General features: G+C 39.6%; 1 protein-coding gene across 1 annotated transcript in view; it reads right to left on the reverse strand.

Moving 5' to 3' along the window:
* The window catches only part of LOC306860983 (bridge-like lipid transfer protein family member 3A), a 30,704-nt gene that overhangs the window by 3,525 nt on the left and 13,772 nt on the right, over positions 1-13,407 (reverse strand). The window contains exons 6-17 of the mRNA XM_079403023.1: positions 11,749-11,889; positions 9,118-9,288; positions 8,619-8,799; positions 8,132-8,218; positions 7,513-7,683; positions 7,013-7,158; positions 5,496-5,637; positions 5,112-5,305; positions 2,931-4,219; positions 1,035-1,219; positions 825-949; positions 62-218 (exon numbers count right to left, since the gene is read on the reverse strand). Of these exons, the coding sequence (XP_079259149.1) occupies positions 62-218; positions 825-949; positions 1,035-1,219; positions 2,931-4,219; positions 5,112-5,305; positions 5,496-5,637; positions 7,013-7,158; positions 7,513-7,683; positions 8,132-8,218; positions 8,619-8,799; positions 9,118-9,288; positions 11,749-11,889 (2,989 nt within the window). The remainder of the gene's footprint in view (positions 1-61; positions 219-824; positions 950-1,034; positions 1,220-2,930; positions 4,220-5,111; positions 5,306-5,495; positions 5,638-7,012; positions 7,159-7,512; positions 7,684-8,131; positions 8,219-8,618; positions 8,800-9,117; positions 9,289-11,748; positions 11,890-13,407) is intronic.

The raw sequence follows: 13,407 nt of genomic DNA on the forward strand, positions 1-13,407 counted from the left end.
TAAATGGCATATTGGCAATATTTTTTCAATATTATTATTTATTCACATTTAGCATCCTAACCCCGTGTCAGTGCCTGTCCTGCCAGCAGGTCTGTGACTTTATGGTTGCCATGTTGTTTAGGCACAAGCTCTTGGACTTCCAACGCCACCACGATATCTTCCCCACGCATCTCTGCAAGGCAGCCCATTCGACTCAGACACAGAACTAACACAGACACCTGAGAAAAAAGAATTCATTAAAAAATAAATAAATCACACAACAATCAAAGTAAATGCAGTTGATCAATCCTGACAGCACTGATTGATTTCTAAACGTTCCCTCACTGATTAGTTAAGTACCTGTCTACCTTTTTTTTAAGTCACTGGCATCAAACCTGACACAATTTTACTCTTTGAATGTGTGCAAATGTGACAAACACAGACTGACAGCTCCTGGTTACAATATTTTCAATATAATTGACATTTTTAATTTTCAATGCAATTCAATTGCTAAATCAATATGTAAAGTGTTTTCATTAATCCAGTTCTTGAATCTTCTGAAATAATTATTTGTGGTTAGTTAATTTAGGAAACGGAGGAGTTACGACAAAGGACATAAATTAGAGAACAGGAAAAACAAATATACAGCAGAAAAAAAATATATAGCAATAATAGTCAAAGTATATATACTTTATATAAAAAACAAAAAAGTAATTTTTCAGAGATTTGCACAATGAGCAATGCTTTTATAACATAGTGTCAAGATGCATTTTCTGATGATCTTCCATGCAGAGGACAAGTGGCAGGTGTTTAGCCATCGAGATGTGCTACAGATAAAAACTCACCATATCTTGAGCAATGTCTTCAGTGCTCTGGGACAGAGAGCTGCTGAGGTCTGCTTCTGTACCTGGAGCTGGACTAACACAGCTGCCGGAGACACCATTAGGACGCAAAGACTCCACACCAGACTCTGAATCACAACAACACAAATACACATGACTTAGACACTGACAGTTATAGTTATAGCTTTTAAAATAAAAGTGCAAGTGCTGTACCAGAGTCCATGAGGATGACAAAGTTTTCACTGATGTCACTATCAATGGACAAGCCATCATCCGCCAGACTACTTTCTAAAATGGCACTGTCACAGGAATTTTGGGAAGGCGACTGTTTCATGGACTGAAGCCACAGGTTCCCCATTACGGAGGGACTGGACTCTTCTGGCCGTGCACTTTGCTCCCTACAGAAGTTATATCAACACATGACACTTGAGTTGAATTACAAGTCATTAACCACACTGGCAGGAAGAGGAGAGGAGAGGAAGAGTAACTGATTAAACAGTAAAGGGATAGAGTTAATTAATTTTGTCATTAATTTCTCATTTTCATGTCATTCCTACGGAGCCCTTTAAGGGACATGGTGAGTGGAATTTTTTATATGAATATGAATGCAATGGATTTGGTATTTTTAAATCACCGTTTTCATTCATTAGCCTACCTTAAGCGTTTTATGGGGGGGGGGGGGGGGGGGGGGGGGGAGCTTAAGTGCAGGGCGTTGCGTTCATATTCTGGGCTATTCTGCTTTATTAATAGTGATATTATTAATAAGGTTATTAATATTAGCCTAATAATTTTATCAGCTTTTATTATTATCGAATTTGGTCCTCCAATGTCAGTCTTTTAAAACATTAAGCCACAAAGCATTTTAGAATATCCCAAAACCGTGCCTTGAACTAAGCATGGACGTATTTCTTTATTTGAGTCCAAGTTCAAAATAAAAGTCTATGAACCGCTCCATTGTGAACATACGGAGCTGTATGAACCACTGCAAGCTGTAAAGTAAACAGGAAGAGTTTGTCCGAACTCAACTGGGCTTGCGAGGGAAGACAAATATCTTCACGAGAGAATGCAAAATGCAAAAAAAAAAATATTTTTCATCCCACCACCATGTCCCTTAAAAGGGCTCCATACATGCCAAACCCATAAAATGATTAATTTTGGAAACACAAAAAGGATATTTGTAATGAAACTTGAGAGACTTCTCTCCCTCCATTAAAAGTCAATTGCACCAGAACTTTGACGTTTCAAAAAGTTAATAAAGACCTACAAGTCCTCAAGTAATCCATATGCATTGAGTAGTTTAATTTTCAAATAATTAAAAGGGGACCTATTATGCCCTTTTTACATTATGGAATAGAAGTCTCAGATGTCCCCAAAATGTGTCTGTGAAGTTTCAGCTCAAAATACCCCACAGATCATTTATTAGGCCTATGTCATTTTGAAAATGCCTTTTTTGAGTGGAAACAGAAACACGCTGTTTTCATGCATATCTCTTTAAATGTGAATGAGCTGCTGTTCCCGCCCCCTTTTCCAGAATAGGGCTGTGCCTTTACAGGTCCTACCTCAGATACTCTGCTAAAATCATCTGTTTGGTTTTGATTAGCATGTCTATTCATAACAACATAGGAGCGAGTAAACAATAATAGCATTTTAATTTTAAGTGCATCTCTTTAAGGGTTAATAACATACCAAAACTGTAACTAACAGTTTCAAATACAGCCCAGGGTGTCTTCCTAAATATAGACATTCACTAGAATAGCCACAAGCAGTATCAGCTCTTTTCAGTTATGTAGTGTGTGCACTGCATGTGAGCTCATCTAAAAGATGACCAGATATTCAGAAACAAAAAATGCATTGTTTCGAGCTTAACCACAAATTAAATGGCTCTGATCAGGCGATAATTTCTAGGATGGAGTTAACAATGGCCAAGTGATAGAACAGCTTTTTTTTTTTTTTTAAATTAGCAACAGAAAGAGTTCATCAGCAGTCCAGGAGATAAAATGTGAACAGTAAAATGATCAGCTTCAGCCGCCGTAAATTATATCAGATTTTCCATATCAACGCAATCCTAAAATCAAGACCAAAGCAATGCAGATGGCTCAAAGCTCTTACTTGTTTAGAGAACTGAAGAATTTATTCATGCCAGACCCTCGGCTCAGGATGCTGAAGGCATCTTTCGTGATGGACAGCGCACCCTTGGTGAGATCCAGGGAGGCGCTGAGTGCGTCTTTGGTGACACCTTTAGTGGCATTCAGGGCACTGGACAGCTCCCCCTCCAAGCTGAAAGAGGAGCTATGACGGGACAGTAATGCAGGATTTCCTGGAGAAAGCGGAGGAGACGAGGAAGTAACGGCGGCCTGAGCTTCATCGTCCTGCCCCGTTGGTCCATCCATTCCTTCTTCAACGGCTTCAAAAGCCTCCTCTACCGAACCTTCCTGCTCGTCATCATCCTCTTGACCCTCATCCCCTCCTGTCCCACTGTCCTCCAGCAGGCCAGGCTCACCAGCGTGGTGGGATGGTGACAGATCAGAGTCGGTCAAGCTAGGACTGTCCGTTTCCTCAGGAGAATGGGCTTCTTCTACTGGCTCGGATGTTGCAGGAGGAAGCAGTAGAGCAAGTTCTATCGCCTCCATTAGGATTGAGACACAAACCGAAGGGGGATCTGATGGTTTATGTTCAGGTTGTCCCAAACCCTGGATGGCCTTGGTCAAATCTCCAGCTAGTCGGGCAAGGTAGTCCTTCATCCGCAAAAGAGCTACGAACTGGTAGTGGTTGAGCCACATTTTGACAGGAGTAATGGATTGGGCTAAGATATGAATGGAGGCCATGGGAGAGTTGACTAGATCGACGGTTTGGTCAACTTTACTAGATATGACATCATTTACACCCTGCAGTGAGTCTAGGAGGGGTTGTTTGGTAGAACCGTTTGGGGATTTTGAATCGCCATCTATACTCGAACAATGAGAGACTTTTTTGAAGGCAGAAGGGCGGCACATCCACAAGGACATGGCAAAGGGCTCCACGAACGGAAGAGCTTTCCCTCTGAGCCCTCGACGAGCCCCTTCAAATCCAAGAGTCACCTGGGACAGACTGACAGACCAGACGTCCTGAGAGCGAGAGGGACGTTTGTGCGCTAATGACAGGGACTCGTTTTCCAGACAGTGTTGAAGGAATGCAGACGGCAGGGGATGGAGGACACTCTGATCGCGAGGGAAAGGTTGGCTTGGCGTGGGATGGAAGAAAGGGCGGGCGGAGAAGCTGCTGTAGGTGCTGTTGAGGTCCGGATGGGAACCGTGAGGAGCGTGGCGTGTGTTGCTGAGGACGATCTGAGGAAAGCTGATGCTCAGTGACTGAGGGCGGTCTGGGTGATCCAAAATGGAGGATTCCAGAGGAATAATGAGCTGAAAAGAAAGAAGTTTCAGCTAAAACACTTGCAAAATATTATCGAATAAGAAAATATGTTTTAGTATGGAGGGTTTTTTCGAGGCTTTAAGTATAAATCATGTTACTGAACCAACTTTTTAAAGGGGTCAATAAAAAATGGGAATGTCTTTAGCTATGCTTCCATCGCCCTGTTTTTATGCGCATTTTGAAATATCGCATAAGAAACGAGTGATGAAATGACAAATAAAAAAAAAAAAATCCCTTAATTAGCAAAACAGTTTTTATGCTCGCTTGAGGTGGTTTTTGACTTGTTCAAAAAAAGGGTTCATGCGAATAATGTGAGATGAAAACACATTTACAGAATAAATTCCTCCATGAGGACCAAAAAAAAAATCATGGGACATCTCGTTGCACAGCATCTGAAATGTTACGGTCAATCTTAAATGCTCGAGCAAAGTCTGTCAAAGTATTTTTGTATAATTGCCTCCCAGAACTGTCTTTACACGACTTCGTTCCCAAAAAGCAGGCAATCCTGAAATTAATGACAGCATTTATTGTGTTTCGTCTGCTTGCTCTTGAGGTGCAAGTAATTTATTATACTGTATATGAAAACTAGTATATTCAGTAGCTTATCCTACTTTTCTTAGTGACATTTAGTGCCAGTTTGTCAGGAAGTGGCGATTTTGTTCTCTTCGACTCGTTGGATGGAAACTGTGCTTGTTCGCAAATGTTTTATGCGATGTTCCAGTTTTGCGTATAAGTTAAATTTGCAACTTTGGATGGAAACCCGGCTTACGATAAAGAAAAGGAAAATTAATTTAAAAAAGTAGCACCGAAAGCTTCTTAGGAACATCTGTATTTCCTTTTGCGAATCATTTCTTTCAAAGCACATTAGATCTGTGGGTTTACCTTCAGCTGTGTTGCATCCAGGCGGATATCGATGTGTTCGTCAGTCTTGCTGCTGTCCTGGAGGTGATAAAAGGCTTTGACCTGATCTAGCGTCATGTGTAGCCCCCGTGAGAACAGAGTCATCCACAAGACACTTGGGGTATCCAGACACAGCTGTAGACCATTCAGCTGGGCATAAAGATTAGAGCAGGGAACTAGAGAGAGGGGAGGGGGAAATGGGAGGAAAATAAAAATTATAAGATTAGATTGAGATAAATTAGACTCTTTCCCACCAGGACAGATCAACCTTCACACTGCGGTCCAACAAGAATGTGAGTTTGCTAATATGAATGATCTGCATTAACCATAGTGATCAATGAATGTGAAAAATCATAGCTAACGCACCAGGAAGTCCAGGGTTATCAGGGATGTAGTATTCAGTGAACTGAAGGTGAATTGCAGGAGTGTTATCTGGGAGATGACAGGATTTGCGGTTGCAGGAGAGGAGAGACTGCGTTCTCTTGCTGTGACGGCCTCCAGTGGATACCTACAGCAACAGATGGGGATTTAATCACAGATATGTTTTATTTATTTATTTATTGACTTTAGCTTCTCAAAAAAGGTGACCAGCTTTTGTCGCACAGAGTGTTCTGGGATTTAGTTACATTTAAATTATTTTCAAAAGCAGAACTCATAGCCAGATACACTATCATTATTGTTTCTTATGCTCAACCATGGCTCCATTTATTTGATTAAAAAGATACAGTAAAAACAGCTAAAATTTTTAAAAGATTAAAATATTTAAAATAAATGTCTTCTATTTGAATATATAGTAAAATGTAATTTATTCCTGTGATCAAAGCTCAATTTTCAGCATCATTACTCTAGTTTTCAGTGTCACATGATCCTTCAGAAATCAGTATAATATGCAGATTTGCTGCTAAAGAAACATTTATTATCATCATCAATGTACACAGTTTTGCTACTTCATATTTTTGTGGAAATGGTGATACATTTTACACCAAACATTTCAACTGGGGACAGAACATTAAACCATTTCTTAACATTTATCTAATGACTTTTCCCCGACATTTTCTGTTAATTCCCCCTTGATAACTTTGAGAACTGTAGCTTTAAGAGTACACACTTGTGTCTCTTTTGAGCTACCGAGACAGCTGTAAACACGAGAAAACATGCATTATATCATACGTGACAGCACTGATGAAATGTTCAAACCTTAAGGATGCATGACATTAAAATTGAAAGTGTCACATTGTCTTGTCGAGGCTAATTTTAATTATTTTAAATTTTGCTAAAATACTTGCCGATCCACGTTACACATGAATGTATCAGAGATTCTTTACACACATTTTCTGAATTGGTGTGACATGTCAAATTTATCTCAATGAAAGTGGTCATGTTGCCCTTGAACTTCCCACTTCCCACTCTTAATTTGATAACCACAGCATAACATCACATGCTGCTTTATCCTTGTGATGCAAAAAGGGATGACAAGCAGATTTGATTTGCCCGGCGAGTCTAATTTTGGATGGAACTGACTTGTGTCACATAAAAAGCATGAGTATAAAAGCTTGTGGTAAAAGAGTAAAAACAATGTCTTTGCACAACAGAACAAATTAATTACAGACCTTTACGATAAACGGTTTGTGATATGCTTAGACATCTAAAGTGTTGTTCAAATTACACATTATCTACATGAGGGATTCAAAAACTAATTTAAACCTGGGAATAAACAGAAAGGTAAATATCCTTTTAAAAATATAGTTTAAAATTAATTAAAAAAACACAAAGGAAAAACAGATGGACTTTTAATCTGCACTGTATAGAAGAATATAAAGGCTGTCATTCTCAAGTGTGATTTCTCAATGATTTCTTTATGTTTGTGTAGAGATGTCTCAGACCTGATGGATGTCCAAGTCGTCCACACGGATCACCATACAGCTGGAGCGAAGTCTCTTCAGTGAGGATCCTGAGGACGGGGCGGCTGCTGAAGTACGCCGTGAGGTCTGAGACCGCTCAGGACTGAAATTAGACAGCGATTCTCCATCTGCGTAACACAAAACAAGACCCTTTCATCACTAAGAAACTAACACAAAGAAAACTCTCAAAAGGAAACATAACCAGAGACGTTCATGTCAAATACATCCATTTTTTGAGGAACCGATGCATGACTTTATATATTGTTTAGTGTTTAGATTGTGAGAACTCTGTTTTTTAAAAGAGACAAGTCTAAGGTAACATTAGCATAAAGGAACAAGTTGCTACACTTTGAAGAAAGATTAAAATGAAAACAAAAAAAATAATAATAATAATTCAAATAATGTGCACTGATGAATCATTCACAATAACACCAACATTTATTGTTGGATTCGGGATGTGTAGACATTCAGAGAACGCCTACCCTTGATGTTTTTGGCCGGCGAGTCTTTCGCGGACACATTTGGCTCTGAATGAGGTCCAGGGATGCCCAGATCCTCCACCCTCCTCTGAAACTCCTGCAGCAGTTTGGCCGCCCACAGAGCACGAGACTCCATCGCCCCGCAGTGACGCTCCCAGTGCCGACAGCCATCACCTGCACAGCACAGCATATGCTAATCAACACACGTCTCTGAACTACACTTCTGGCTCTTACCCTACAGTCAACCATTCACACAATACACTGACTTCAAACACAGTTATAACCTAATCAAATCAGCATATTAGAATGATTTCTAAAGGATCGTGTGACACTGAAGACTATAATGTAATGATGCTGAAAATTCAGCTTTTGATCATAGGAATAAATTACATTTTAAAATATATTCACATAGAAAACGGTGATTTTAAATTGTACAAATATTTCACAATTTTACTGTAATATGATCAACTAAATGCAGCCTTGGCCAACATAAGAGACTTATGAAAACTTTTAAAAACGGTAGTGTGAATTATGAATGGTAATTCATTTGTATTAAACCTCTGAAGCACAACTCAGTAGAGTGTGTATAGTTTAAAGCTGATATGAACAGCAGTAGAGTCACCTGGTCTGTGGAGCGGGTAATAGTCAAAGCCCAGCTTCCGGAAGGTCAGCTGCATCGCACCCTGCGTGCCCGGAGGTGGAGCTTCATCTTTGTGTACAGCATAAATCACATCGGTTAGCCATTGTTATGATGAAATATCTAACTGGTAACAACATAAGTTAGTTTAGCTCATTCAAATATTCACGTGGTTCCAAACCTGCATGAGTTTCTGTCTTCCAAGGAACACTAAAGATAATATTTATTTGAATGTCCAAACTGACAAAAATGCACCATTTAAGTAAGTGGTTTAAATTCATCCCGTTTCTCGCATTAACTGACTTTCACTGTTTGGAAAAGAGCAGCTTGGACATTTAGTAAAACGTCTCCTTTTGTTTTCCAAAGAAGAAGAAAAAGCATGGGTTTGGAATGGCATAAGGGTGAGTAAATGACATTTTCCATGACCTATTATTTCAATGCATCTCAGTGGTAACTGATCAAAATTCATTACAGGAATCTGAGGAGCTGTCGTTGCAGATATGCAGGTCGAGTCGGGAGATGAAAGTGTGGTAGGATGATTCTTTGACATCGTGGAGGTCAAAACACTGGGCCAGTTTGCCGGAGGTCCCGACCGCTTCGGGTGGAGGAGGTTCAGTCCACAGAGAGGGGATCCCAGGAGAGGGAGGCGCAGTCTGATGCACAAATACAATAAGACATAAATAAACACTCAAGCACCGTCTGAGTCATTCACAGGGAGCGGCTGATGCAGAATGGGCTGCTCCTGCTCAGCTGTTTTGTAATATGTGTTCAAAAGCCTCTCTAAAACCACCAAAACCTGATTCATGAAGCCTGAGCCAGCTGCAGCATACCACCAAAACCTGATTCATGAAGCCTGAGCCAGCTGCAGCATAAGACAAGGGTTTCGTTTTTGATCTTAAAACATCAAGTGCCAATAAGAAGAGTATCTGATGATTTTCATAACAGACTGATTAAAGGGCACAGTGTGGCACCTGTAGTGTTTCTGCAGCCATGCTCTTCCTCTGCTGGGCGGACTTCTCCATGGCTTCAGTGAGAGACTTGGCGTAATGGATGATGGCCTTGAGCTGAGAGTCTGTGAGCACCCACAGCAGATCATCCAGAATAAACAGCAGCTTAGAGGCCAACACATTACAGTCCTTCACCTGAGATGAGGAGAGTTAAGTAACATCAGCACAGAATGCATATGATTTCATTCTGATCAAGGCTCCTCGATATATTAAAATTAAATTAAAATCACAATATGGTTTAGTGTAATTATCATGGATGCTTTTATTTCATTAAATATATGCACAGCATGTTTCAAAGCGAAGCAGTACTGTGGCCATTTACATACATGGGTAGTTGACAAATATCAGTAAAAAAATGCTTTTTTTTGTAAAAGACCATTTTTGAAGAAAAAATGCATATATTTATGTAGTGTAAAGTCTGCTCTTTGAGAAAATATAAAGGTCACTAACTTCGTCAATTCTTTCATTGTTTTTTAAACATTTTTACTGAACTGTACCATAAAGTTGTCCTATGGTGTGACATAGCAAAAAATTAAGAAAAAAAACAACTTATTTTCATATTGCGTTATTTACTTAATATGAAATTAGAATTAACATAATTTTTGACCTGTTGGACAATTTCAAGACAAACTTTGACAACAAGATAAAATCCTTTAAGTTGAGGGATATTTGTATCTCCCCTATTGCAATCCTCAACCGTATTTTTAAAATATTTTGAGATAAAAACAAATCTGTGTTTGTGTTTTTATGCGTGTCACACCATAGGACATTACTTCACACTAAAGGACAGACATGGTAGTTATAAAAGTATTTCTATTTAACTTTGAACATGTCAAAGGAGAAAGTTTAATTTTGATATAAACAATACCAACATGTTTTTTAAACAAAACTAAATTTTCATCAACAAAATTCAGTCTCTTTCAATCGGTATATTACTAAAACTCTTCTAGCCCACCCGCTGCATGTGCGGCACAGCTAAATATGATTGACATTCAAACTATATTCATTAAGAATAAAACATTTTGTTAAACTATATAGCTACTCATTTCAAGGCATCATTTTTCTTCTATTTACTTTCTGCATTGTTCTCTTAGGATCTCCTCCTTTCTGCGTGGATCCCTGATAATTTTAATAATAATTTCTCTCTCAATTCTTTCGGTTTCAAAAACATAGCATCACATTTTATACTTATTTTCATGACACTTTATAACAGTAAAAGTTTTCTGTAAAAACATCAGAAAATAGTTTAAAGGGGTCATATGATGTTGCTAAAAATAACATTATTTTGTGTATTTGGTGTAATGCGATGTTTACGCGATTTGAGGTAAAAAAAAATATATATATTATTTTCCACATACTGTACATTATTGTTGCTCCTCTATGCTCCTCCTTTCTGAAACGCGTTGATTTTTACAAAGCTCATCGTTGTGAGAAGAGAGGTGTGCTCTGATTGGCCAGCTATCCAATGCGTTGTGATTGGCCGAATACCTCAAGCATGTGACGGAAATGCTACGCCCCTAGCCATGATGTGATGCCGTATCCCGGCGCGACGAGACTAAAGCAATAAAAGTCATTATAAACGAGACATTTGTTGCATCCAGTGAGGACATAATTATTGATTATAATGACTCATACGGTCTTTTTACGCGTCGCGGTAGACATTACCATGTCTGCATTTGTGATCGTAGAAACGCCAAACAAGCACTACTCTACACTGCTCAAAACTTGCGTTAGAATAGTCAGTAGCAAATTCTTTAAATATCGAAACGTACTTACAGGCTGCGAGTCAGAAGCACCAGACTGTCCTTACGACATTGGAATTGCCTCACTTTATAGTGTTCACAGCCATTCATAGTGTTCACATTGTAGGCCACTCTCTCCCAGGTTCAGGAAACAGTCCTCCATAAAATGCTCTGCACATACTCTAATATTTGTGTTGAACTGTTCTGGAACAGTGTTGTAAACACAACTTAACCACTGATTTCTAGTTGTGTCCTCTTTTGGAAGCCCAAACTAAGTAGTTTCGCTTCCACAACGAAACAGAGCATCTCCAGGACATGGCGCCGGTGGCAGCAACAATACTACAGCCAGAATAAAAGTTACGCCTTCTTTTATTGCGTATTCATTTGGGTGGTGTTATGCAAATATTCCCACACCGTGACGTAGACATGTTGGGGGCGTGTTTGAATGAGCCGTTTTAGGGGGGCGTGGCAGAGTCTTAACTTTTATAAAGAATATCTCTTTGGGCTTGAGACTCTAGTCTTTGCAACTTCACAGATCTTATTTATGCACAAACAGCTTGTAACAATCCAAAGAGAAAGGAAAACGTGAAATCCCATCATATGACCCCTTTAATTAATGTAATTATTGATTTAAGAGCACTGAAAAGAATAAAAAAAGAATAAAAAGGAGTTAAAATAAATCTTATTTAATATTTAAAATGCTTTTTAAAAAGAACTTGTCCTGTGGTGTGACTTTAATTTGCGCGTTGTTAGTAAATCACCCGCAGAAATGTACACACCCATCGGCGCTGTTTTGGAATTGTGCTCTCGCGCTAATTTGCCCTCTTTAGTAAAACTGGCCCCAAAACCGTACCCTGCGTTTGAGAGCGATGCGTATACGTCCTTGATTGGTAATGAGGCGCAGTGGCGTGCTGCCCAGATCCTGCTCGTCACTCTCAATGGCATCCGCCTCTATGCGCAGACTCTGCCAGTTGATCTCCTTGAACGTTAGGACCTGCAGGACACCAAAGACTGTATGAGGATGAGACATAACACGCAATGAAAAACATGAACACAGGCTCAGCTATGAAACTGAGACCTGCCTTTTGATTTTTGTTTTTTTAAACAATTACCAGTTATCTATAAAGGCATCATCTGGTCAAGCACATTAACTGAACCAACCCGATCTTTTTCTTTTTCTGATTTCCGCTAAACAAAGTTTATGACAACATTATTATGAGATCGTATTGGTAAATTGGCATGTCATATAAATGCAAGCTTGTGAAAATTGTGTTTTAGTGTCTCCATCTTTATTTTCCATCAGTGTCATGCACATAAATGTTACTGTCATTAAATTACTCTGTAAACTGCTGTATTAGATACTATAGTATGCAAGATATTTTATGTAAAAAAACTTTTATTTTGGATGCGATTAATCATTTGACAGCACTAATATGATTAATTGTTCCAGATTAATTTAAGTAAAAACGGAATGACGGAGTAATGATGGAGCTTTCGGCATCTGATGCCGCATATTCTCTCAGAGACAACGAGAGACGAATCTACTTCAACATATGCTGATAACGGTATAGCCTTTTTAGTATCTCACAGAAATGAGTACACCCCTCACATTTTTGTAAATATTTTACTATAACTTTTCATGTGACAACACTGAAGAAATGACACTTTGCTACAATGTAAAGTAGTGAGTGTACAGCTTGTATAACAGTGTAAATTTGCTGTCCCCTCAAAATAACTCAACACACAGACATTAATGTCTAAACCGCTGGCCACAAAAGTGAGTACACCCATAAGTGAAAATGTCCAAATTGGGCCTAAAGTGTCAATATTTTGTGTGGCCACCATTATTTTCCAGCACTGCTTTAACCCTCTTGAGCATGGAGTTCACCAGAGCTTCACAGGTTTCTACCGGAGGCCTCTTCCACTCCTCCATGACGACATCACGGAGCTGGTGGATGTTAGAGACCATGCGCTCCTCCACCTTCCATTTGAGGATGCACCACAGATACTCAATAGGGTTTAGGTCTGGAGACTTGGCCAGTCCATCACCTTTACCCTCAGCTTCTTTAGCAAAGCAGTGGTCATCTTGGAGGTGTGTTTGGGGTCGTTATCATGTTGGAATACTGCCCTGCGGCCCAGTCTCTGCTTCAGTATGCCACAGTACATGTTGGCAGTCATGGTTCCCTCAATGAACTGTAGTTCCCCAGTGCTGGCAGCACTCATGCAGCCCCAGACCATGACACTCCCACCACCATGATTGACTGTATTTCCCAAACACAACCTCTGGATATGACGCTGAGCACGTGCACTCAACTTCTTTGGCGAGGCGAGGCCTGTTCTGAGTGGAACCTGTCCTGTTAAACCGCTGTATGGTCTTGGCCACTGTGCTGCAGCTCAGTTTCAGGGTCTTGGCAATCTTCTTATAGCCTACGCCATTTTTATGTAGAGCAACAATTCTTTTTTTCAGATCCTAAGAGAGTTCTTTGCCATGAGGTGCCATGTTGAACTTCCA

Source organism: Barbus barbus, assembly GCF_936440315.1.
Source record: "Barbus barbus genome assembly, chromosome: 41".
Lineage (NCBI taxonomy): Eukaryota > Metazoa > Chordata > Actinopteri > Cypriniformes > Cyprinidae > Barbus > Barbus barbus.